The 27,726-nt window shown below is 39.8% G+C and overlaps 1 protein-coding gene across 1 annotated transcript in view; it reads right to left on the bottom strand.

Annotated features, from left to right (window-relative positions):
* Positions 1-27,726, bottom strand: part of Cfap54 (cilia and flagella associated protein 54) — a 346,516-nt gene that overhangs the window by 6,754 nt on the left and 312,036 nt on the right. The window contains exon 69 of the mRNA XM_063255344.1: positions 6,234-6,367. Coding sequence (XP_063111414.1) covers positions 6,248-6,367 — 120 coding nt within the window. The 3' untranslated portion in view covers positions 6,234-6,247. The remainder of the gene's footprint in view (positions 1-6,233; positions 6,368-27,726) is intronic.

Genomic DNA, 27,726 nt, shown 5'->3' with positions numbered 1-27,726 from the left:
AAATGTGTGCTTCCACAGATGGAGTAAGTGTGTAAGGGAGCTAATGTATTTATGAGAAAGATTAAATGACCAGCCTCCAAAGGACAAAAATGAAGATTTGATTTCTTTTGTCCTTCCATGGATCATTACCGTATACTTTATTACCAGGAAGAGGAACTGTGGACAATTCCGCTGGATCTAATTACATCCTGATTATTCTAACTGCACTGCATTCAAACCACCAGGTCCAAACCCTCCCAGCCGGAGCATTTTCCCAGCCAGCGAGCTCTGAAAAGGCCCATCCATGCCACACTTAGGAGCGCGGAGAGTTGTCTCGAATCTGGGGTCGGAGCACTGTTTGGTTTTTCCTGGTTAGTGGGAAAGATAATCAGATAGACTACCGAAAACACATTTAAGTGTTCGCATTGGTGGTTTCACAGAGGTGCACTTCTGGGAAACTTTTATTTTCCACTTTGTACCTTTCAATATTTCATAACTTCTTTACATTAGTTCTGAATTGCTTTTATAATGATGAGAAAAGCAGTCTGAGAAATTCATGTAATTCTTGTGGGAAAAAATTAAATTAGGAAAGTTATAAAACTGCTTAGGAATGTCCAAATTGCTTAGAAATCTATTGGCTTTTCACACTGTGGACAGTTTAAAGGAGGATTCAAGGTTGTACACGGACAGAATCTGCTTTTAGATCAGTTTCCTTCCAAGCTGTTGGATACAAGATGTATAAATGTTATCTGAAATATCAAACGGGGAATTTATTTGCAATTCATTTTTTATTGTTTCCAAAGTTCCAATTGAAAAGTACTTCTTACAATAAAATTCCTATTCATCTTTATTCAACTTTTTAACTAATGAACTTAACTATGAAAAAAAACCCTGCTGTCCCTAAAACCTTCTTCTTAGTTAAACCAGTGTTTATGACAAAGAAAATCTGTTGCCACGGAAATTTGAGTGTCAACATTGCAACACACAAGGCTCTCTATTGAAGTAGAAAGCAAAAATAAGGACAAATTTAATATATATTTTAAAACATTGAAATTACGGATGGTAGATGGATTTTACACATAAGCCTCATTTCATATAACAGGCAAGCAAGTAAAAAAAGGTCTGTATATATCTAATTTTGGCAAATCAAATAATTTAGAGTATAATGAGGAAACTTAAAATTGATAGGAATTATACAGGGAAATCTGCCTTCAGTTAATTAAATATTTCTTAAGGTTCTACTATCTTATATTAAAAATTAATACTTTTACAGATTAACTTTTCTAATATTGGGCACATGTATATGGCTTGACATTAATTTCAAAGTGATTTTTAGTTGTCATTAAATGCAAAATCAATGGACCCAGATGTGAACCACTCAGTTACATGCATAGACCAGAATCACAGCACACGTTCAAGAGTTGTTTACTGATAGGTGGAACAATAATTATACAAAGCTTGCCAGCCACAGGATGAAAAAGGTAAGTGATGCCTATTTTTTTTATTTATGAGACAGAGACCAACATAACACATATTCAGATGAAGAAAGAAAACTTTTCAAATATGAACAAGACCTCTTGGGAATTTTATTTAGAGTTCATCTCTCCTTCAGAGGTGTCACAACTAGAATTTGGTTTGGAACATTTACTTGTACTTTTAAAATATTTTTAGTACAACACATAGAAATCTATAAATACCATGTTATGTCAATTTACCAGCTTATAATTTTGGATAAATCCCATCTTCCTGTATATGTCCTTTTGTAATACTTAATTTTCTTCTTTTACTCAACCCGTTTTGCAGTGAATCCAGACCAATGCATGTCTCTTTAATTCATGTCAGAAGGTTGGTTAGTACTCTATCATCCATGTGTTTATTACTTCTGTGTATTCTCCTGCAGGCCTGCATCATTATTTACTTATTCATTTTCCATCTAATGGATAGTTAGTAAGGCTTCTTTTTTATTATAATCAGTGCATGAGTGAACATCTTTGCCTGAGTCTCCTGGCAAATGAGTACAAGTTTTTTGGTGCGACAGACCACAAGTATTTTAAATCTGAAAAAGTGGGGAAAAGCAGCTACATGGTGGATTTCTGGTCCTACTGTTTTCTTTCCTAATGCACAGTTTGGACTATGCAGATATTGAAAATATAAATATACATTATGGTTTGAAAACATCTTGGATGGCATTGTGTGTATTTAGCATAAGCTTTTAGGGTTTATGAACACTCTAAATTCCAAGATAAATGAGGAGCAACAATTTACCAAGCCTCAAACAAAATTCAAAGTGAAGGAATATGGGACAGAATCACATGTTTATGACTCTGGAGCTATGGTTAGGTTTTGCTATAAAAATACAACGACGCAGGTGGTCAATTTCTAAAGCGATCTCTTGGAGATTGAGAAGACAAGCAGAAGCAGGTGGATTTATTACCTAGCACTTCAGCTCTGGCTCCTCTTCCCTTCCCTGTTTTGCTTCCTCCCTTCTGCCTTTCAGTTTGCTTCCTGTCATTCTCTGTTATAACTTAAACAACAGAAAATATCACACTGTCCACTGTAACACATCTTCACACACACATACACACTGTGAACTGCATTTTTAAAAAGCAGCTGTAAAAGTATTATATGGTCTTTTTAAAAAAAGCATCCTGAAAGACATTTCTGGGAATCAATGCACCTTTCACCTGGTAGAGTCTGAAATTTCCTTCTGTTTGTACGGTGGCCCAGTTCACACTTGCTTCCTCACTGCCTTGCACAGAAGCCTCTGGCCTTCATTAGCAAGGGTTGCTTGTATTTTAGAAGAGCTGGGGAATTTCCAGGATGGTTTCAAATGGGAAAACTGTGACACCAGGGTCTGGTGAGAATGTTTCTCTCAGGCCACACAACACCCAAAATAACAGCATTTGTAAATTTATGAAACTGGAAGAAAAATTAAAAATGCACTGGAACGTTACATTATCTGCAACACTGGGAAGGGGCCTGCTTTCCCCAGGAAATGATTATTGTGGCATAGATAACACTGCCCCTCACCGCTATGTTTTCTAGGACATCCACTCAGGTCTGTGAGTCATTGCTTTTTTAAATCCCAGACGTTACGGTGTTAGCTTAGACTCAGCCATGTCTTACTTTCTCGCTTGATTCACAAGCTTCCCAGAGCCATGGAGTGGGTGCAGAGGGTGGGGAAGCCAGTTTAGCAATGAAGAGCTCAGATTTCTCAATCAGGATTTCAATCCTGGCTCTACTCCTGACCACAAGCAGTGGGCGAGTTATGTACCTGTCTAATGCTTCTGCTTCCCACTGTGTAAATAGAGTCAGTAATACACTGTGCCTGACGGTCACAATTCTTGGGAAGCCAGGAGAGACGCCTCATGTAAAGTGCTCACTAACACCGTGCTTACATGGAAGGCGGCCCAGGAAAGGGAAACAACCTGGGTAATATAATGATGGTGGGGGGCTGGCAACACCTTTGCCTCCCTGTTCTTTACGGTTCCACACTGCAGTCTAGCCTAGGTCACATCCACTTGTTTATATTTCTATCCCATCACTCAGAAAGTAAATACTACAGACCTCTACCATGTGCACTGTAGGGCTCTATCAAATAGTTCGCGCATACTAATATTTAAAATAAGGAAAAATGAAATGCATCCAACCTGAACTTAATAGTGATGCACAGTGGGTGACGGGTACATACATTCTTGGAAATTAAGAGGATAAATATATGGTCCTGATTGCATTTATGGTCCTGATTGCAATATATGGTCAGGTTGCATTTCTACACCAGCACTTTAAATGTATAGGTAATATGCTGCACCTTTTTGTCCTGAACTTTACATGGTAAATTGAATTTCTCTTGATAAACACAAGCCATCAAAGAGTTCTCTATTTCAGCAGTGATATTTATAAATCCTACTTCAAGATCAAAGGACCTGGAAGCCTTCACCATGAGTCATCACTTCCAAATGGGTTTTCTGATTGAACCAAACTTTGCTTCATATTTCCACTTATCCAGTAAACTGTGCAAACTTGATTTCTCTTGCTTTGCGACATGATAGAGGTCTTCTTGTCATTTCTTTCTTGTCCCCTCTCTGCCTTAGAGACCAGGTCGGACTCATCCCACTGATTCCTTTTACTCATCTGATACTTACGGAGCATCTACATGCCAGAAACCTAGTCATCTGCACTGCACCCTGATATCTACTGACGTGGCCAAGCCTGCTCTCTATCCGCCCTTAACAACTTCTCTCACTTTGCAACACAAGCCACGCACTCCAGATACACAGCAGACGAGTCCTGGCTCCATACACTTGGGCGTTTTCATTTTTGTGTCCTGTTCTCCTAGAGTATCTTGCCTGTATCCTTAACTACCTTGCCAAAGGTTTATTTCCTCTATGTAGTATTATAGGCCAGTGCTAGTTTGCTTGTTCTTGGACTTCAAAACAAAACTTTACAGATATCTAAATTTTTAAAAAGTAGGGACCAACATAAGATTTCTATTTTTTTCTTTTATTACCATTGGAGATTATTTTCAAATGTCAGTTATCAGTTACTATTATGGTGGTTGATAAAATAAGGGCCTTTTAAGCCAGTAGGAAGTCAAAGGTTAAGAAGAACAGACAAAAAGCAAAGAACCAACAGGCTCTGGGCCACTTCTACATATGCCACATGGGCTATTCCAACCTGGAGACAAAGAACTTACAGGAAAATGTGAGATAATGGAATTGCTCTTCATTTCATGGGAGTTCTAGCATATTCAGTAATACCTGGAGACCGTGACTAACCATTTTCTTTTAAATATTGCTAGCCTAGTTGGATTGATTAATGTGTTATATGTAAATTGAGAAGTATTTTAAGTTTCATGCTGTATCCTCATTAGGGTGTTTAGGGTATATGTTGGCCTATTATTGATATAAAAGTTATTTATATAAATTTATGTTACAAACATTATCCATTTAAATACTCATAGCATTTCAAAGATACTTTGTTTTCGTCATGTCATAACAAATTAAGTTGAGGCAGTCATGGACATTTTTTAAACCAAAATTTTGCAACTTTTGTAACTTGAAAGTAAGTTAGCTTGAATAACAAAAATATGTCTTTTTTAAAAAGAATTACCAAACAACAGTACTTTTTCTAAGTTTAACAAATGGGTAGTTTGTCAATTACTACATTTTTGTGTAGTAAATATTTTGTATTTAAAATAAAAAACCAGTAGGAAGTAAAAAATTCATAATCTGAGAACAAAGGGCGATGTATTGAATCATGAAGCTTTAGGAAAACACAATAATTTAATTTATTTATCATGTATATGTTCATGGGCCAGCACCTAGGAACCATTCACACAGGACATTGCTACATACTAGACAACGAAAGTCAGAAAAGGATGGTTCTGGTCCACCTCAGCAGGGAAGTGGTACTCCCTGCAGGACTGGGTATGCTGCATGTGCTGATTCAATTAATTCAGTATATAGTACTCCTACAAGACAGATATTAACATCCCCATTCTACAGATGATGAAACTAAGGCTTAATAATTTAACTTTAAAGTATCAAAGCTAGCGGAAGGTGAAGCTACTACTCAAATCCAGGGCTGTATAATTTCAAACTTTATGCAGCATAATTCTGTGCAAGGTGTCCTCTCAGAAATGTAAAACACAGAAGGTCTAATTTGGTACATATCATCACCTAAGCCAAACAGACAAGCTCCTAGAGTTGAATTTACCACATGTTAAGGATTAATCCAGGGTTTCTCCAAACTGGCGCAGCTGACATTTTGGGCTGGATAGAGTTTGGCTGTAGAGGGGGCTGCCTCATACTCTGTTGGATGTCTACCAGCACCCATGGCCTCTACTCACCAGATGCCACTAGTACACTCCCCCAGCTACGCTACCCCAAAAGTCTGCAGACATTGTCAAGTGTCATCTGAGGGGAAACTGCTCCTGGCTGAGAACCACTGGTGTAATCCAATCTTGCTGTATAAACATTTCTAGAGACAATCCCATCTCAACTAAGAGCAGAAGAGTCCTACTGCCAAAACCTGTTTTCTATGAATAGCTTAGTACTACAGTTTTAAGAAGCAACAGCACTGCTGTTTAATTCAAATACAACTTAAAACAATCCTTGAAACTGTAATTCTTAAAGAAATTTACCTTCTATAATAAGTTAATTTCATTCTGGCAGTTAGAAGAGCAGAGTTCCAGAAATTTATTTCAAACTAAGAAAAACAGTAACAATTAAATTCTTCGGAAGGACTTTTACCTGGTGAAGGATGTTCAGGGAATGATTGACACCATCCAGTTGTAAAGGCTGCCTCCCGATACGACACAACCGTTAGCAAGATCAAATAGTCTCTCAAGGTTAAATATAGAAGGCAGTGAGATGTCAAATGGGACCTGAAAATCAAAAAGCACAAAAATACTGCTTCAAGTTGTTGATGGAAGTAAAATCTCAAGGTACCCAATTACAAACTACACACAATGGTTTCACAAAAAAGGTAGTTAACTTATATGTCTAAAGTGAGGGGCAAAATTTCATAACTCTGTAAGATATATCACTCTATAACCTATTCAGATTTATGCACTAGACTATCAAATACTTATAAACCTGTGGACTATTTTTATTTATATAATCTTTGTGTATGATTCCAAGCATACAACATGTTGGCCTGTTGACAAATTCCCTCCCTCACTTTGAGCCTAAGTTGTGACAGCCAATAGGAAAGCAGGCCCAGATGAAGTCTGGAGATCACCAACAAAGAGAGGCACGGGGCTTCCACGGCTGAGGTTTAGCACAGCCACAGTCACTGCTGGCGAGCTCAAAATGAAAAGCGAGTCTGCTTGTGTGGCCTTAGCACTGATTATTTCACTGAAGAAAGAGTAAACGTGAGAGAACAGAAGTGGCTGCTGACGGGGACCCCACTTTAAGCCAATCTAGGTAAATATTTTTGATAATCAATGAGTAAATGCACTGCAGAAAGACCACACCATAACAGAGCTGTGGGCCTGCATCATGCAAGAAACCAGATGACAAGCTTTGTCAATTTCTTGTCTGTTCATTACAGGAACCATCCATTCCTCTGATTCTCAAGAAAACATAATGAACCCAGGAGCGGAGGCTGGGTTGACTTTTCTTCATTTTATTAAATCTAAAAACAAAAACCAAACAGACAAAAAAATCAAACAACAAAAAAATAGTATTCCTGTGCTTTCTAGTACTTGAAACAATAAAGAGGTAAAAAAATTGGAAATTAATAACATCCTCTTTCCTTGATCAGTCCTGATGTAATCAGCGTTTCCAGCTGGGGAGTATTCTTCCATATGGCTTTTGTTTTTGTTCTTTAAATGGAATAACCATATTTCCACAATTTGCTTATTCAATTAAAATACGTTTGAGAAATCCCTCATCAGTGAAGTCAAGGAAGCAGAATAACCACATGGAAGTTAAGAGTGTGTGATCCTGAGTAATCCTGCTGGTTCAGATCCAGACCTCGCCAGTCCCAGCTCGGTGATGGGACAAAGCGTTCGATCTGTTTCAGGTTTACTTTCATCTTTCATAAAACAGAAATAGGAATGTTCTGCTTAAGATATTATTACAATGAATGAATTTATACAAATAAAATCCTTAGAATGGTGCTTATCACACAATGTCTACTCAATAAAAATTATGTAATATCATCATTTCCAACACATCCTCACTAACATCTACACAGTTTGGCTGGCCGTCTGTCTCATGGTTTATTCAGTCATTTCCATAAAGGTCGTATCTCACTCTTACATGCTCACACCCTTGGGTATAGGTGCTTTGAATTTCTGTACTATTGACCCCTTAAAATTGTTTTGTTCAGTCAAAGGATGATTACTCTAAAATATTGGGACCTTCTACTGTGTTAATAGACCCATGTTAATATATACACCAGGTTTGTGAGCCCTTTGTTAGACAGTCAGTGTCTCAAATTCCATGTATTTGTTCAAGCTAAAACATCATATTGTATGTTTTCCTATTGTTGTCACGTTTTAATGTGAATTTCTGATTGAGTTACACAGACCAAAAGTGGGGAAACTGTAAGTGTGCAGGCTAAATGAACACATTCATGCAATCATCGTCAAATCAAACGTGAAAGTGGGACATGCGAGGTCACTGGATTTACACATATTTATCATTAAACCCACTCAGCCGGTTTTCTAATTCACATCCCCTACCAGCAACATATAAAAGTCCAGTTATACCAGATTGTCCAAAACCTTGATCACTGTAAGATGTTGGTCATATTGCTATGTTTTCCGGGTGTGGAGACATCTTTTTATATTTGTAATGTCACGTGCCTGACAACTGGTGATACTATATTTATAACATGTCTTTTTTATGAAAGTGCAGGGTTTTTGCCCAATTTATACTGTTATTTTTTTCTCTTTGTTAGATAGATTCTCAATACATTCTAGAAATCAGCCCTTTCTTGAGTATATGAAAATGTCTGCTCCTAGTCTGGGGCTTGCTATTTCATGTATCTACTGACACTTTAAGCACAGTCCAATTTACAGTCTTTCTTCTGTGACTGGTGATTTTTTAAGTGAGTACTCTTGATGAAAGCTTTGGCCATCACCAAGGTGATGAAGATGATCTTTTGCCATTCCTCCAGAAGCCAATCTTCCACACGTGATTCTGCAATCTCAATTTGGAACTGAGTTTGTACGTTGTATAAGGTAAGGACCTGATTCTGTTCTTTACCCCATAGATACCCAGCCAGCCAGACTCATTTACCGGAAAGATTGTTCCTTCCTCCCTGGACTCAAGAGTCACTACTGTCATCAATCATGGAGCTGCGTATGTGTGGGTCTCTCTCCAGACTTTCTATTCTGTTTGTCTATTTTTAGAATAGAGAATGTCTATATCTTTCAATTCCTCTGGACCTCTATCTATCCTCATTCTAGTTTTATTCTGTTTTTGTAGTTACTTAATAATATGGGATGCCTAGAAGTTCATCAGCTTTGTTCTTTTTCGAGTTCATTATATGTCTGTGTCAATTTTTTGATACTGTTATAAATGATAGCTGTGAAAACCTTTCACTAACTGTTGCTTTGGCTATATAGAAATAAAACATATTTGCAATGATATTATATATATAGCAACTTTATCAAACTTATTCACCAAAAGAGTTTACCTAAAAACTATTTTGAATTTTCTGTGAATAATGGTATTTTATTTCTCCCATTCTCACACCTGGACCATTTTAAAATTGTCCCTTTTTTCACAAGCTGAGAACTTCCATATAATGTTAATTAGAAGTGATGATAAATATCATTAACACATGATTAATTAACTTTGCAACTCAGGGGGAAAAAGTTTATTTAATGAATGACACTGTAAAATTACCTGCTACTACAGCTGCATCCTTATCTTTACTTATAACCTTACTATGATTTGTTAAATTTATCTCATCTCTTTATAACTTTGCCACTCTTGTGGAATCCAAATTTTTTTATTTTAAAATGTTTGCATTTGAATTAGAATATCACATAAGCATTGTAAGAGTAATTTACAAAATGAATGCTTTATTAAATATTTTAAAAGGCACTAGCATCAAAGTGGTGAAGGCCAGGTCTGCAAGTGTCAAGTCAGGTGGAAATCCTAAATCCGCCTCACATCCGGAGCACGTCAGTGTCCTAAATACCAAGGACAGCTGAATGTGCTTCAGAAAGGCCGAGCTACAGCCTCTCTCCAGGGAGATCCGGATTGAAAGGAAAAATTTTACAGGATTTGAAACAAAAAGATGGGTTCAAAGGTAACGGATTTCTTTGGAGATACTTCTTGAACTGCTTTTGATTTAGCTGGACATTTGAAATGAACCAACATGTTTTTATAACGTTATCACACACACACACACACACACACACACACACGACCTGGAGACTAAGCGACAGTCCGGGGTCTCTCACCTAGTCAGGGACAGGGTCAGGATCCGTGCCCAGGCAGACCGGCTCCTCAGAACGTGTCCCTAACCACTGTGCACACTGCCTCTCCCCCGGCACCCAGCTGTCCTCTGAGCTCCCTCCCGCGTGTCTGTCCCTCACTGGCAGTGCCAGCCTCTCTGTGCCACCCCCTCTCCTGGAGCCTCTCTCCCTCTCCCACCTCCATGGGCTCAGTGGCTCCTTAAAGCCTCCACTTTTAATGTGTGGAAGGTTCTAGAGCTTCCTTCCATGGAGAATTTCTCAAGTAAATTTAAACTTCAAGTAAATTACTGAACTTTTTTGCTACTCAGTAAAGAAGAATTTGGCAATTATATTAATATAGACTTTTCCTCTCCTCTTTGTTGTCCTCCTCCTTCTTTTTTTTTTTTTTTTTTTTTTTTTGTATTTTTATTGTTGTTGTGTGAATAACCTTGAGTCAAAATTGATCAGGATGAAGAACCAAAGAATTCTTTTTTCCTTTTCTTAGGTCAGGAAAAGCTTCATGGGGAGAAAAGAAGAAAACAGTTTGGCAAATACCTGTACGTTTGCTTATACTGGTACACGCTTTGAGGGCCAGTGATGAAGACATGGTGCTAACTTGCCTACTAGAGAAGATAAAAGACTCACTAGTGAAAAGAAGGCAAAGAAGTGCGTGCAGCTGGGTACACTGAATGGGCTTCAATAAATTGTGGCCTGAAGTCGAGCTTGTGTGCGGCTGTAGAAGCCACTAGAGAGCTCTAGGTTATGTGCCAATGCTACAGTTTTAATAAGCTTTTGCATGAAAACTGTACTTTATAAAAGATTCTGCATGAAAACCAGATTCCTTTATAATGAAGATTTAGTTACTTGTGTTCTCTTGTTCCAATTTAAAAAGAAAATTTAAGACAAAACTTTTGAAAGAATTTTAAAGAGAAAACTTAAAAAGAAAGTTATGCAGTCTTCAAAATATCTATGACCTTTCTTAATCCAACGAGCTTTTAGGGATCGCCTACCCTGGAGCTTCCTGTTTCTCTTGGCACAAGTCCTCTGCCTTGTCATCGATTCTGAGTATTAAGTGACCACAAGGAGAGGGCACGTTTCTACCCAGCAGCTGGGTTTGCCTAGCCTTGCGCTGTAATTGCTAAGTGGGATTCGGAACAGCTGTGAGTTTTGTGATATGGGTGGATGTAACTTAACCTCTTTCAGAAACCTTAAAACACAGAGCAAGAGCCACGGGGAAAAAATTAACAGCCTCGAGGCAAGAAATCAAATAGTATTTTCATGCAGCATTCTCACATGTAAGTTTCTCTGTGGTATTTCTTATCTCTTCTTAATATATCACCTTTCGCTGAAGTTAATGATTTTTTTCTAGACTGGGGAAAACATGCATATCAAAGGAGACAGGATAATACGCTGCTAGCTTCCTTAAGACTCAATACCTTCAACAACTGCTTTCCTGCTAATAAAGTCCCAGACAAGAGAGAACAAGATATATTTGGTTTCCCTGCACTTTTATATGATTAAAAAATGTCTCATCACAAGCAAAATTAAATATTATTCTCCCCAGACAAACTGAAGTAGCACCCAACTTGTAGGAAGGTGAGAAGTGCTTTTCTGCAACACCACCAGACCACAGGAAATTTCACACTTTTCTGAGAATGAAATTATCTTTTCATCACTCTAATTTTTGAGTTAATAAAACTTTAAATATGACAGGAAAGGTTTTTGTAATATAATAGGAGATCAAGTAGTCATATTGGTAAGATGATTGGAGTCTTTTAGTATGAAATTTTAAAGAAATAACATTATTATTAAAAAGGCATTTTGTAGAGAAAAAAATTGGAAATTAAAGACAAGATGTAGTGCAGACAGCATCTGTGTGGGCAATTTGTTTAAATAGCAAATTGTTTAAAATAGAACATTTTATAGGTAAATGGGTGCAACTAGAGACCATACTCGTAAGTGAAATAAATCAGACTTGCGTGTGTAAACATCGTGTTGTCTTCCTAGTGTAAGAAACTGAAAAAGTAAGTAACATCCAAAATCTATTACAGATATTGTGAAAGCCGAAGAAGCTTCTCAAAAGGAAAGGACAAGTGGGTTGGTAGAAAGAGAAAAGAAAGGCTATATATATATACATATATATATATATATATAGAGAGAGAGAGAGAGAGAGAGACATACACACACTATATACATGCAAGATAATTAAGATAATTATACTTCTAATTCTAATAGTTCATTGAAAGGAACAGTTAGTGCTTATATTGTCTGATCAATTTTTTTAAATTTTTTTTTTTTTAGGCTAGTCAAGTGAAGCAGTGGGAATTTTTTTTGTCTTTTTCCTTTTTATTGGTACCGGGGATCGAACTCATGACTGCCTGCTTGCAAGGCAGGCACTTATGCCACTGAGCTAAATCTCCAGCCCCTGTCTGATCAATTTTTGCAGGCCTCTATCTGGTAATCTGAGCAACTATTTTGAAAATAACAATATTCAATATAATAACCATGGTTAGTTTCCTACCATCTTGTTTTGAAATTCTTTATCATTTTTGTTGTTAACATTTTTAGTCTCTTTTAAATAAAATAAAATAGAGGAATAGATGCTTCTGGAGCCATTCATTATCTCTGTCATCACTGTCGGCACTGCCACTTGACAATGACTGAAACCCAGCCGTGCATGGTGCTTCCATGAGCAGAAGTCACCTTTCCTAAGGACATTCTTGCCCAGAAATACTGTCCCACACATGCAGGCAACCAATCATTTCATTTGAACCCAAACATTCAATAGCGTGAGGGCTCCCGTCTCCTTTCTCACACCTAAGTGGGTGTTTTCAACAAGGGCCTCGCTGTGGAATACGTGAAGAGACTTCCATGACAGGGCTCCGCCGTGAAGACTGCAGACAGTTGGATACAGCCTTCAAAATAAGCCTCGCGCTGTGTTCACTGTTTAGACCTGTAGTTCAATGTGACATTTCTTCATCTTTCTCCTGGGTTCCTGGCACGAAGCTCCTGAAATGCTTGCTGTTCTTTACATGACACAGTTGGGAGGTGAGATTCATCGATCGATCATGGCTACATAATGAAATTTCCACACACACTCTGTTTGGGGAAGCGTCCGGGTGAGTGTATGGGGTGCCGGTGACGCCCTTTCCCTCACGCCTTGCCCTCCACACCTGTCCTCCTGCTGAGCCTGAGCTGTAAACTGACAGCCATGAATAAAGTTCTTTCCTTATTTCTATGAATTATTCTACAAAATCATTGAACCCAAAGCAAGGGGTGCATGTGTACACTGTGGGGCTGGGGGATGAGAAGCTTTGACACCACTGTGGCATCTGGTATTTAAGTGAAGCAGTCTTGCGGAGCAGCACTCTCAAACCTGTGTGGCCAGTGCTGACTCTGGGTGGCATCAGGCTTGAACTGGACTGTTGAGTATCCAGTTAGTGTTAGAGAATCCTAGCACTGTTTGCTATTAGGAAAAACCACAAGACAGTTAATACCAGTATGATGTAAACTAAAACAGAGCTGAGATGGTGAGTGTTTTGGGGTCCTTGCAGCCTTCTTCTGCAATGTCCTTTTGCCTCCTTGGTATCCATTCTGCACAAATTCCTCTACATGCTTCATCCAGAGCCCAGCCACGGCATGCTGCTTGATGAGAAGCGGTAGACTTGACAGTGTTGGCTCCATACACTATATACTTAAGAAAACATTCCTTCTAGGCCAAAAGAGACCCTTAAGAAAATAGCAAAAAGTTAGGCTGTCTACACTCCAGCTTATTCAACTGCTGAAGACTTGAAGGCCCAGGGAAGAGGGTCTTTGAAGACAGATGTCCTGTTCTGCAGAAAGAAGAGCTGCTCACACTAACCAGGAAGGTGCTTGTCAACACATAAAGAACTAATAAACGGTCCCACACAGGGAAAATTCCCTTAAAATATCATAAAGCTCTAAGTAGAGATGGGAGCATGAGAAACACAAGCAATGTTCTAAGAACTTAGTATGCAGGGCATACAAAGTCCAAGTGGATGCGGTTTGGCACCGGTGGTTCAGAGCTTATAACCAAGGACTAGAGGGAAGAGTTAAAGGAAAAGCTTCCTTGCCTAGAGAATTTAATAGAAATGCTCATATGTCATGTACCATAAAACTGAATGCTGTACTAGAAAGAAGTCTTCTAGAAATGGAAAAGTGGACTACAGGGAGGGAGAGGAAAGGAAGCTAACAGTAAAAAAACAAAGTAAACTTGAATGTTTTACATTCTTTATTTTCTGTGGATACAACAATATAAGTTCTAGTACACTGCTTATATGTGATTATATTTCACTTTTAATATTAAGTTTACTTTCAGAGAATGACTCAAAATATCTGCATGTTATGGAGAACCTTGGACTTGTGAGCAGTTGAGAGATATTTTCATACTCTGAGGACTAACTTTCCTGACCATGTCTTTCACCCTTATTGAGGACTAGACATGGGCTGATTTCTTCATTTCAGAGAGTTTTATTTCATTTGCAAAGAAAGTATTAGCATGGAGGTCAAAAGAACAATGGGATTGAACTACAGGCTACATTGTACAAAGTATTTTTAAATCATGAGTGGGTGACATATGTATGAAATATGCCTCTTTCTTGCACATTAGAAAATAAACTTCAAGCCAGAAAGTGTGTTTCCTAGTTCCTTGAGACTTTTCTAATTCCAGTAAATAAGGATTAAGTGTATATTCTTGAGTATTCACCAGTCAGAGAATCTTTATGTTTATTTTTTCAATCTTTGTTGTGGCCCAGTCTTTGTTGTAGCAAAGTTTGCTATAGTTTTGGTCTTAAGTGCCCCACTCACTGGCAAAGACCCATGTGATAAAACCTCCATCCCTAGAGCGCTGCTACTGAAAGATGCTGAAGCCTTTAGGAAGTTAGGCCAAATGGGAGGTCTCTAGGTCACTGTGGGCATGCTTTTAAAAGAGATGGTGGGGGCCTATCTCTTCCTGGTTTTCCTTTGGTTCCTTGGCTTAGGACGATAGGAGTGGTTTCACATTGCTATGTGCTCCCTCCATGATATCCTGCTTCACTCCAGGCTCCAAAGCAGTGGGTCATGGACTGAACCCTCCAAAACCATAAACCAAAATAAACCTTAACTACACTGGTGATGTCAAGTATTTTTATCCTGACTGAAAACTGATTAATGTTCCCAGGGAAGCAGATTCTACAATGGAAATTAGCTTTCCAGAAGTTTATTAGGATTATGGAATCTCCTAGAGATTAATACTCCTGGTCAAAGGGGTGAAAGCAGTACTAAGACCAGAGGGAAAGGGTGGGCTGAAATGAAGTCATAACAAAGGGCTCTGACAACCCCAAAAGGAGTTTGAGGCTGGGACTGCACTTCAGAGTTGGCTTGAATTGTGACGAGGGTCAGAGCTCTGTACCCACACTCAACCAGTAATCGGCTGCAGCCTTCCTCCTAAGAAGAGGTCATACACTTTAGCTAAAGGAAATTATTAGAGAAGGCTGAGAGCTGAGGGCTATCAAGTAGTACATCGCCAAAGCTGGGAAAGTAAGTTCTTCATCTTGAAGAAATCTGAGTGGCTCCATGTAGTGGTCATGTGAGTCTGAGTATTTAATTCAGCGGTCAACTACAGAACCATTAAGTGGCAGTATGGGAAATACCTAACAGTATACAACCAATACAAGCTAATGGAGATTTTTAAGTGTATTTTTATCAGTGCATATGAATTTTATAATATATTGGGTTTAGTACTATATTTTCACACTAGGACATGCATGTAATATATTTTGATCATATCTATCCTCCCTCCTCTCTTGGCTTATCCCCTCCCCCCTTCAACCTTACTCTCTTCCTGTTGTCTAATAACAGTGTATGAAAAATTTCATTCTTCTTTATAAAGGAAGACATCTCCACTGTGTATATGCACTGCCTTTTCTTTATCACTGCATCCAGTGATGAGCACCTAGCCAGTCCCATATCTTTACTGTTGTGAATGGTGCCAAAACAAACATGGGTATGTGGGCTGTTATGGATTAAGAACTGGTAGTCAACTTAATGCCAGCTGGATTACATCAGCATGACACTGAGCATAGATGCTCCACCTGAAGAAAGTTGCCAGCATAAACAGAGACTTGGAGAAGGACAAGCTATTGCGTTGAGGCATTGAGGCATTGTGGGTTCTCCTACGAGTTGCTGTTTGAGCTGTTGGTTCTCCTAGAGAAGCTTTGGTCCTCACATCGAGCATTGCTTCCTGGCTCCAGAGGGGAAGGCATGTGCTGCTTGGTCTCCAGGATGAACTCATCATGCTGGCTTCCTGGCATATACTCAACTGTGCTTATCGTCTGAGGAGCTTGGGGCCTCTGTGTCACTGAGGATGGCTGTGGACAGTCCTGGTCTTTGTTGTGAGTATGACTTCTCGGCTCTAGCATAGAACCCTCATCCCACCAGCACAGCTCCTTCACCCCACTGGCATAGAATTTCTGTCTTCCACTGCTGACCTTTGGGTCTTCCTGGCACGGATCCGTAAAAGAGACTGGCGTGAGTCCTTCTTGTGGGCTCTGGACCTCCAGCTGGACTTGTGGGAGGCATTGTCATGAGCTTTGGGTCTTCATATGAACTCATGTGGGACATTGCTGTGGCCCTTGACTAAATATTCTATGTCTTTGGTGTTACAGATAGATTTTCTGTAGTTTCTTGTGTTAACTTTGGGTGACCATCATAAAAATAATATTATAAACTCCATGTCCTGATTCTAAATGTTCTCTGCACAACCCCCGACTACAACAAAGGTATTCCTACCATCTGATAACTGGGGTTCCCTCAGGTACATTCTAGGGAGTGGCATAGTAGAGTCACATGGTAGTTGCATTCTAAAGGAGATTTAAAGTAATAAGCTGAACTTTTATGTCAAATTTCTAGATTCATCTTTCTTAGGTCATACTAAAACAAACCTAAGACATTGCTGGTGTAACTTGCATGGATAACTCTATTTAATTGCCCTTGAGAACATTCCCCCTTCTAGAGTATGAGAAAGACAATTAGAGATAAAAGAAAAGCAAGAAAAAGATTCAGAGATAATAGTCCCCTTAAGTAATATCTTCCTACAAACTTATATAAAAAAATCAGTAATTCCACCTGAATTCCAGTTCCACTTGAGAAATTTCCTATGGAAGCTCTAGAACTTTCCATATATTTTCTAAAACCAGAAACTAGAAAAATGGAGGTTTCAAGGAGCCATTGAGCCCATGGAGGAGAGAAGACTGAAGTCAGGTGGGAGTGGGAGAGAAGAAGGGGGTGTCACAGAGAAGCTGGCACTGCCGGTGAGGGACAGACATGCGAGAGGGAGCTCAGAGGACAAGCTGGGTGCGGGGGGAGACAGTGTGCACAGTGGTTAGGGACACGTTCTGAGGGGCCGGTCTGCCTGGGCATGGATCCTGACCATGTCCCTGACTAGGTGAGGGATCTTAGATAAGTCACTGCAAGGTCTTTAGGCCTCAGGTTCTAACATTTTAAAAGATAATAACAATAATAATAATAATAATAATAATAATAATACCTATACAAGAAACAGGAATCTGAAGTTATACGCTTAACTTGGGAAGGCTCTTATGTTTTAGTTTCTGATTGCTGCTCAGTGAGCTTTCATACTTAGTAATTTTCAGAAACATTACATTATTCTTTTAGCCCTGGAAGTCAGAAATCTGAGACACTTCAACTGGACTAAAGCCATGGATCAACCAGCCAGGTTCTTTCTGGGGACTCCCAAGTGAGAGACTAGCTAACCTGCCCTAACTTGTAGCCCCTTCCTGTACCTTAAAAGATCCCCACTCCAAGGTGGACCGCCATCACCACCACCTTCCCTTTGGGTGTTGCCGAGTCTTCCTCTGGCTCCCTCTTCTGAGGACATTTGTGATTACACTTAGGGATCGCTTGGATGATCTGGGATATTTCCGTATTACCATAGGCTTAACTTAGTCACATTTGCAGAGCACCTTTTTGTCACACAAGGTAACAGCTTCCTGGGGACTGGAAAGTAGACTTCTCTGGAATGCCATTATTCAACCTATCATGGGGCGTAATTAAATGAGATGATTTGGTCAATACAGATATCATATTTATAACATTTTATCCGCTCTACAGAGTTTTGGTAATTGAAATTATTGTATTCTTTTCTATTTAAAAATTAATAGCATCCCTGCAAAGGCCTGTTGTGTCAAAAATCATTAGTGTCCACTAAAACATTCTCTTGCTCCTCTACAATGCTGCACACACCACATCTTTGCAAATTAGACTGAAACCAGTAAGATAGAAAAATGATAGCCATTCCAGGATGGTGCTTAGAAATAATCACCCTAATTGACTGTCACAACTGGAACATGTTTCAGGGTATAAGAAGTCTATGGATTAATCACAGCGAATTATCAAGTATAAACTTTGTGCCAGCACATTAGGGTGTATGATCACCTTCCTAAAAATGACCTGTGAAATCCTGTGGCCCCTGTTCTCTTGAAAAGATTTCTTTGGAGGCCAAGTAGTACAGACTGCATGTTTATGAGTTGAAGGAGAGGTGCCCCATCCTTACTAAGTATGAAATAAATGAATAAGTACTGCCACTTAAATCTGGGGTTTATTTGTTACACAGCACAGCCTACTGTATCCTGATTTTGGCTGTCATGCTTTGGCAAGTTTATTCTTCCCTCAGTGTTTCTCTGAATAGGGAGAAATTCCATTACTCTAACAGTTCAACTCCACTTGAAAGTCAGGGCTTTGAACCTCAGCAACCCAGTTAGAGGAACAAAGGTGATTGCTGGGTACCCCAGAGCTGGGTTCCCTCCTGAGGGGCTCTGTAGGGTCTGCCCGTGGGCTTTTGACCTGGGACACAGAAACGAAAACTCCAGAGTTCTAACGATACTTGGCCATTTCTTAATGCTTTTTTTATAAAGTAACTCACTGGGCTTAACTTTTAGCAACTAGGATCCAGGGACTCTTTTTTAGAGCAAAGGCTTTATAAAGAACTGAAACTTGCGTTTTGTTCCAGGGACTTTGCTGCCTGGAATCAAAGCGTGTCGGGCTTTGTAAGTCAGCAGCTCCCACTGCAGCAGCAAACTGGAGGGCAGACCTCATGTGCACAGGGGAAAGAAAACCTGCTCACACTGGCAGCTTTATTCCCATCAGTGCACAGCACAAGCGCCGAGAAGCCCACGCTGACGGGCAATTTCTCCAAGTAAAGTCCAACAGAGCCTGCAGTTTACAAAGACAGTTCACACACTATTTATTTAACTCATTTTGGTATTCCTGACTTGAGCAATTAGCCTTTGGCAGTTAGCAAGGGGATGAGGAAAAGAAAAGAGGAACAGAAAGAGAAGAGGAGGGCAGGGTAAATGGGTGAGGACGACCCCTCTCGGAGACACTGGGCAGTTAGTGTTTCCCGTGCACCAGCTCCACGCTGAGCTCTTGGGGAATGATAATTCTGTTGCAAAAATAAAATATGTCAGTTTCCTTATGCAATTGTGTTTAATGGCTCTCTCTAGAATTATGCTGGATGAGAAAAGGCCAGTCCCAAAAAGTGACCTATTGCATGATTCCTTTTATATAACATTCTCGAAATGACACAATTGCAGAAATGCAAAACAGATTGCAGAAATGGAAAACTGGCTGTCAGAGTTCAGGGCGAGGATGGAGCCTAAGGGAAATGAGTGAGGCTACAAAGAGAGGGCAGGGATCCTTGCGGCAGCGGAAATAAATACTTTGCATTTTGACTGTCAATTCAACAAACTGGTGAAAGGCATTCTAGTTTTTCCATATGCTGCTACTGGGGAAAACTTAAGGACTACACTGGCTCTCTTTGTATTATCTCTATCTTTTTAATTTTAATTTTATTTTAATTTTATTTTTTGAGATGCTGAAGATTGGAACCAGGACCAAGTGTGTTGTTGGCAAGCACTGTATCACTGAACCACACTCCCAGCTCTCTATGTTATTTCTTATAACCGCAAATGAATCTTGAGTTAATTAAAAAGTATGCTTGAAAAGTAACACTGAGGATGTATCTATTAAATGGTCTTTCACTCTTTGAGGGTGACAGACATTTAGATAAAGAGTCATGGATGAAGGTAGGTGCCAATGGTCAGATGATCAAATTGTTCATTTCTCATTGTTTTGATGCTGGGGAAAATCAAGATCATAACACATTGAGTGCCTATCACAGACACTGTGTGGCACTATACAAAATATGCCAAATATTATTTCTAATATGGTCTCAATTTACAGATGACAAATGAAAGCCTAGAGAGGAAACAGAATGTGCTTGTGGTCACAGAGCCGAAAGCTGATAGAACCAAGAAACCCAAATTTTTGTCTAGTAAAATACCCTTCTTCTGAGACTTTACACTGAATCTAGTTGACCTGAGGCTCTCACGAGTTAATCTGTCTACAAGGCGAGAACTTGTGCCAAGTGGTTCTTCCCATCATACTTTGATCCCACAAGTGTCTACGAAAACACAACATTAGCTGCCTGTATAAGGCAAAATAAGTGCTGGTGGCCACAGCAAACAAAGAAAATGGACAAATTTACACCTGCTCCTTCTTGTGTGTTTACTTAAATTTAAACAACATTTGCCAAGAGAATAGCCAAAGGTTTGTCAATTGATTCTGCTCTATGAGACGAAAATCAAACACTCTCCTAAAATGAAAACATAATCCTATTGTTAAGGGTCCTGTTTTTCATCCAAGATAGGAATCATTTACCAAACCGAATGAAAGAAATGAAACTTAACATTTAACTCAATTTTTAGCAAAACAGCGAGGAACAAACGCATGTACTAATGATGCTCCTGCCTCGCACTTTGTTTGAAGTTAAGTAAAGTGACTAATTTTCAGGAAATTGTCCCTTTGAGACCGGTGTGCAGTTGTATCTAAAATGACACTGAATTTGGTTTGGCAAGGAGAGCACACATTTCTGTTTACATCTATCGTAAACACATAATATCAGGTGATGATGACACCTTGGTTTAAATTATATCTAAGTATCATTATACCCAGAAGTGAGCCCAGGACTTGGAGCACAGACAGCACCAAAGCTATGGCTTCCTTGATGAGCTAGTGCATTTCACCTTGACACTGCTATTGAAATCACCAAGAGATGAGCAGGTTAGAAACGCTATGAACAGCTTAGCCTTCTCTTAGCATTTTGAAGAGCACGTTAATAGCCTGGCCTTCTCTGAAGGGCTTTCTTTTTCCCATAGCCAAATTTGACAGAAATGAATGGTGAGCGGATGGAATCAAAGTCAATGCTGTTTTAAAAGCAGTGTGGAGCTGATGTCATCTGGCTTTGTCTTCAAAAGAATAGGAGAATATTAAGTGTACGGCTCGTGAACTCATATACAAAGGGTACTCGTCACTTAAGGACAGAATGGTAAGACCTCACAGAAGGGAGGTGTAGTTCTATAAGCCCATGGAATTGAGTCAGACAGTTCTTGGCTGGTATTTAAAAAAAAACAAACCCACACCCAGACAGACTGCATGAGGCTGTTTCAAAGAGAGCTTTGGGATCCACCTGTTTTATGCTATCCTGCGACTGTGAACACACCAGCAACTTCACGGCCCTCACCTCACATATTTAGGGAGGATTACTGACTCTTGAAAAACTGCCTCAGCAATTGCCCAGGAGCAGCCTCTGCTCAGAGGAGAAACAGTTTCAGAGATACGAAGTTTTATTGGATATTGTGGCAGAGAGAACATCACCAAGTGGTTGCAGGGACAGCTCCTGACCCATGTGCCCTTTTTAATAATTCAACTCTGCTGCTCTTCCCACAAATGGGTGGAGCCTCTGCCCAACTAAATATGGGTGGATTGGGACAACTAGCGAAGAGTCCTTATGGAAATTTCCAGGCTTGGCATAAACGATAATAGAGCTTTTTTACCTGATTCTCTTAGGAGGCTCAATCTTAAAACCCAGCCACCATGCTAGGAAGAAGCCAAACCAACCACGGAGGGAAGTCACAAGTTGTATTATGGCCCACAGTCCAAGCCAGTGGCCAATAGCAAGCATCACACCAAGTGAACACTGTTTTTAAAGATGAATTATTTGCCACTTTAACTCTTCCTAGCCAATACTCTAGATACGAGGTAACAGAGGTAAGCTGTCCCCCTGTGCCCTTCACAATGCCTCATGGAATCCTTGAGCCTAATAAAGTGGTGGTCATTTTATGACACTTAGTGTGTGGTGCTTTGTTACATGAAAATAGTAACTGGAACAGCTAAGAATGGGAGTGCACGTGGCCAAAAGTGATGCGTACAGCCATTCTGAGTGTTTTCATTATTCTAGCCTCTTTTGTGAATGCACACAAAGATTCCATTGCGGATATTATGTTGCTGTTCTGTACAGCCACTACCTAGGGAAACAAGTCTACTTGCAAGGGTCTCACTCCAAGTGAACTTGAGTAGCCTTTAGATAATAAGCACGTTGACTCTCTTGCTTAATATGTGTCAGGCCCTACTGTAAGAATTTTATGTAAGGTAACTCAATCCACACAAAATCACTACTTGAAAGTTGTTGGAGCCAAAATGGAATCATTTGTGTCAAACCCTAAAAAAATAAATAGATCCAAGAAGCAGACACCTTGCAAACATGCTTGGTAAGAGAACCTACCACAAGAAAATTCTTGTCACAGCCACAGCCTTGCACAAAAGTCATCACACCCTTACACAAAAACACTTCCACTGGGATATTTGCTCTACAAGTAGCTGTTCAGCCTTTGACAGAGGCCACCCTTGTTATTGATATCTGTGGCCAAGAATTATTGTTTCCGAACACTTGCGTGGTCCTGCTCATTCTCCCCTCATGAGCCTGCACTTGCCTTCACTTGGGATTTGTCACACACATTCCCATTGCAATGTTTCTTCTAGAATAAACTTATCAATCTTTGGAAGATCTTTCTGTGTAACTGAAGTTGACATCTATGAAAGTAAGCATTATTTTTATATTCTACAAAAAAGACCAAAGAATCGAGGTTAAACAACTTGCCTAAGATTATACAGGTCAAAAACAGCACTAATGGGACAGGATTTGGAGCCAGGCAAGTTGGAGGCAGCCAATCCATTCACCATCACAGGTGCTACCATAAACCTGACTCTAACTCTCCCGGGGGCCATGCTGACCATTGAGCTGCTCTGCCTGCGTGGCTGGGAGTCCACAAAGTGAAAAGGCAACACAGTGCTGCCTTCAGGATACGGATGCGGGTAAGAACAGGCTCCGGAGGCTGCAGGTACCAGCTGTGCCTCAGGGCAGGTCTTCCAACATCTCTCATCTCATGCTCGCCATCTTTATGCAAAACAATCACTCCTTCCCAATCCAAAGCATTGTCTTTGCCATAGTAAGCAGCAGTCCCATCCCTTGCTTCTAGAATGTCAGCCTCTTCATGACAAGGGCTCTGTCTCCTCTGACTCCTCCTCTGGTTCCAGATGTGGTACCTGAATATGACTACAGCTTGCAAATGGAGACGCCTGGCCTTTTTTGTTTTCATTTTCCCTTGCTTTGTTTTTTTTTTTTTAAACTTCTTTATCTTTGCGTTCAGTGCTTTTGTCCACTCTAATGAGCAAACCATAAATCATGCCCTCACCACTGTGCCTACCGCCAAAACTGAGGTTTATTTTTTGCCTCTTTTTTTGCAGTCTTCCCAGGGAGAGCAGAATGCTTTCACGAGTGACCTTGATCATACTGCCTTCCAATCATCTTGCAGAGTAATCAGAACTTTTAACCACGGGCCACTAACTACATTTCATAGAAGGAACTACAGTAGTGAACCCCTCTACAAGCTACAAAAAGAAGTTCATCACCTTCAGGCTTTGCAGAGAAATTGTTAGAGGAACCAACAATTTGTGTTCAATTCTCAGACCTGCTTTTTCCACACTCTTGTAATTGCTTCTGTAGTTTAGTTGTTTTCCCCGGGCCTATGGGCCTCTCGACAACAACAACAACAAAAAAAAACAGAGACACTGGCTTCTCCTTCTGGATCCCACTGCCAAACACAATGACTTCTGCAGAGGAGGCTTTTTTAAGTGTTTCCTGCACAAGTGACTGAAACTGAGGGCCCCAGCGTCACAATTAATGGCGGGCAATCCAGATCTACCTCTGGAAGATGCAGCACCAGCTATTCATTCATTTTGTATGTGCTGAACATCTTCTGGGGCTCAAAAGCTGGAGGAAGCACGGAGAATAAAAACAGCGTAAGACCCACTTTCACTATGTAAGATCCTATCAGCACTAACAGGGAGATCACTATGGAAGCAAATTGTTATAAAATATTTTGATTAAAAACTGTTAACCAAGATCTTAAGAAGGAAGTGATGAAAGAGATGGATTCAGATTAACACAGGTTAGATGGATTATTACTCATGTTTTTCATGCTTGACTCCACACAATCGTTTTAGCTGATGTGCAGACTCCTGAGAGGTTCTTCAGGGGTACAAAGATATATGTAGTCTCATGATAGAATCAATACCTAAAATAAAAATCAAAAGTCTAAACGACTAAGTAAATAGGATATATTAGGATCATGAAATAATTAATCACTAGCATGTGAATGATGTCAATATCTTGTCAAGAACACATTAAGAATGCAAATTCTAAACATCAGAAATAAGAGACTGTGGGCATACTAAATTCAGCCATGCCGAAAAGGAATGTCCATTAACAGTGAACATAATAATACAGTGTAAGGCACTGGAATTTAATAGTCATTCAGGGTTTTTTCAGGAGGTTCAAAATAGTTCTGAGAAAACATGTTACATTATGTTCAATAGAGACTGGAGAATAATGACAGACAACAGCCTATGGCAGTGCTGAATTAATCAGATTTCTGTTAATATAACAGATACTTGAGAAAGTCAGCTTATAAAGAAAGAGGTATATCTGGGCTCACAATGTCGGGGGTTTCAGTCCATGGCGAGGTGGATCCATTGCTTTTAGGCTTGTGGGAAGTGGTGTATTGTGTCTAAGCAACAAGACAGTGTGTAAGAGACACTAAGCTGGGGACTAAGCCTTTAACACATGGGATTCTGGGAAACATTCCAGAACCAAACTATAGCAAGTACTCTCCCAGAGCAAAAGATGCGCTTTAAAATTTACTGCGAGATAAATTTCTAACTGCTCCAATCCCCCTTGGCCTCTTGTAAACTGTCAGCTGACTTGCTGGTCCTCTCATCTCCTATGCGCTCTGTTTTTCTTCTGAATTTGCCCAATACTATAACATGCTCCCACTGGCAATTTCCACTCCTGTGTCAAAAAGTCAAAAGCTCTTAGAGAAAAATCACAAGCCAGAATCCCAGCACCCCAACAAACTTAGAACTTTGAATATCTCCATGTGACCCTCAGCCTTGTCATTTGTCGCAGGTCAGCTTCTGTGCTGACTGCACTCAATGACAATGAAATCCAAGTCGCCTCACTCTCAGAAGACCACCCCTTCTGCCCTCTGCCTCCACATCAAAGGCAGATCAATTAGCCCCTATTGCATCGTCAGAATTACAGCCAGGGGTGACCTGGCTCGCCTCTCCCACCCTTTGCTTCCACACCCACCCGCACCGCTCCCACCTTGATCTGCTACCCAAAGCCCTGGAGGCAGGAGTGCTTTCCCTCTGCTTCCAGCACTGCCCAACTTACACTCTCACGGTCTTTCTATCCCCTCCCATCCCGTAAACTCTTGCTCATTCTTTGTCCTTACAAACAACCTCTCGACTCCTTCTCTTTTCCCTTATGACGGCTCTGACCCAGAGGGTGCTTTGCCTCCTCTTAGCTCTTCCTGATGATTAATCTGCATAGTACCCTGTGCATTCTCACCTCTCACTCCTCAGCTCCCTAGGGCGTCTGCTTCCACTATTTTAATAAAGCACTCATTGCATGGAAGTTAGCGTGAAAGACAGGTCCTAGACTTCAGCAGACCTGTTTGACTCTGCCTCTTCCACATGCAAGTTGTGACACCCTGATCACACTGCTTAACTTTCCTGTACATTTCTTTCTTTCTCTCTAAAATGGAGACACTAATGGTGATCGACTTTACAGGGTATTCGCAATATTAAATGAGCTAATGTATTTAAAATACTTAATATCTGCACATGCTAAGAGTTCAACAAATATTAACTAGTATTATTTTGACTATGTCTGGTAGTCATATTTGCATTTCAATAACTACCATCATTACTATTGTTAACTACCATACTAGGTAAAGGTACAAATATTAAACAAAAAAAATCTACTAAACTTGTTCAGCCAATAAAAAGGATTTTCAAATATACAAATCTATCTTATTTGTTGGTCTTGCATAAACTTTCCTATCTTCAAATCTGGATCTTCTCTCCTAGGCAGGTCCTCTCTGTAGTGATTCTATATGATTTTGGTCTGCTCAAATCATAAACACTCACCCATATTTCACACACATATGTGTATTATTGATTGGGCAAATTTATGGACATAATGTGAATTAATGTCCATAATAAATAAATTTAGCTGACCGCAGGAACTTGAACTATGTTGCCTCTGTGGATATAAAACTATTTACATTAATGGTCTGCATAGAGTCAATAATTAGCAATGGACGAGGGGTTGTATGAAAGGACCTAAGCCTTCTCATGGTTAGTCACAGCAAGAACAAAGAAAATATTTTTAGCATCAGGTTTGGATCCTATCTGACAACTCTGAAACTGTACTAATTCAAACCTGTATAAGCAATGCTTTATATTGCTGCTGGACTGAAATCATACCTAATGGTCCTGATATTCCCTGATTAACACTAAGTAGGTTAGCAGGGACATCAATTCCCTTCTTTCATCTCCTTGCTAATCTCAGTCTCTTTTTGTCACAAGCTGTGTGCTGCAAAGCTTGTTTTAATTAAGAAGAGGTAATATAAGCACAGGTAGTCGTAATCGGCATATTCAGCAAGGAACCAAATTGCACAGCCGGATTGCATACTGGTGACAAAAATGACTTTACTAAGCATGTAATTTTTTGCCTAATGATTTAGACAGTGCTTGGGGTGAGTTCACAAGTGCCCACACCCTCTCCCAGCACGTCCAGGTCAGCCTTGTCCTCATGGGAAGAATGAGCTCTGAGTGGGCGGGGCCTTCTGCTGGACACCTGGCTGTCACCACCCGGGTCCTGTGCTGGGATCCCACACACTCATCTGATCCCAATTAATTCGATAATAATATGCATTGTGGGCAAGGAGAATGCTTCCTGTTTTTTCTTATACCTTCAAGACTTTTCAAAAGCAAACTAAGATACTAAAAATCTAATTGAAATTAGTTGTGTTGGGGATGAAGCATTCTCCCGCAGAAGGTGAAGCCAGGGCAGGGAAGGTGTGATAGTGACAGGGATGCTTTGACAGCCACTAGTCACTAACCATTTACTTCTACGAAGCCTGATGACAAATACTTGACACATATTATTTACTTTAATTCTCCCAGGAACAGTGAGAGGTTGGAGTTACTACCTCACTTTACACTGAAGCTTAGAGGTTACACAACTGTCAAGACTCAGAGCTGGGATTCCACCCAGATCTGTCAGAAGCCAAAACCCACCGATGTTATTCAACAAGCATCTTGTTTAACAAATCTGTGTGGCCTAGTTCTGACTATGGTTTTTCCAAAATTAGATTTAAACAATGTATTTCAATGGCTGCCTTAGTAAATCTATTTATTTCTATAATAAAAAAAATAAATTCCCTTTTTAAAAGTAGGAAAAGAACATGAATAGTCAAGTGAATTTTTTAAAAGCCAAAGATTAAATTTCAGGTGTACAAAATCAAAGGGAAGCTGGGTAAGGTGGTGTGTGCCTGTAATAG

This window comes from Cavia porcellus, unplaced genomic scaffold, assembly GCF_034190915.1.
Source record: "Cavia porcellus strain 051 isolate PalLab524CR breed Dunkin Hartley unplaced genomic scaffold, mCavPor4.1 scaffold_8, whole genome shotgun sequence".
Taxonomy (NCBI): Eukaryota; Metazoa; Chordata; class Mammalia; order Rodentia; family Caviidae; genus Cavia; species Cavia porcellus.
The sequence above is the reverse complement of the archived record's forward strand: the minus strand, read 5'-3'. Positions and strand labels throughout refer to the sequence as shown.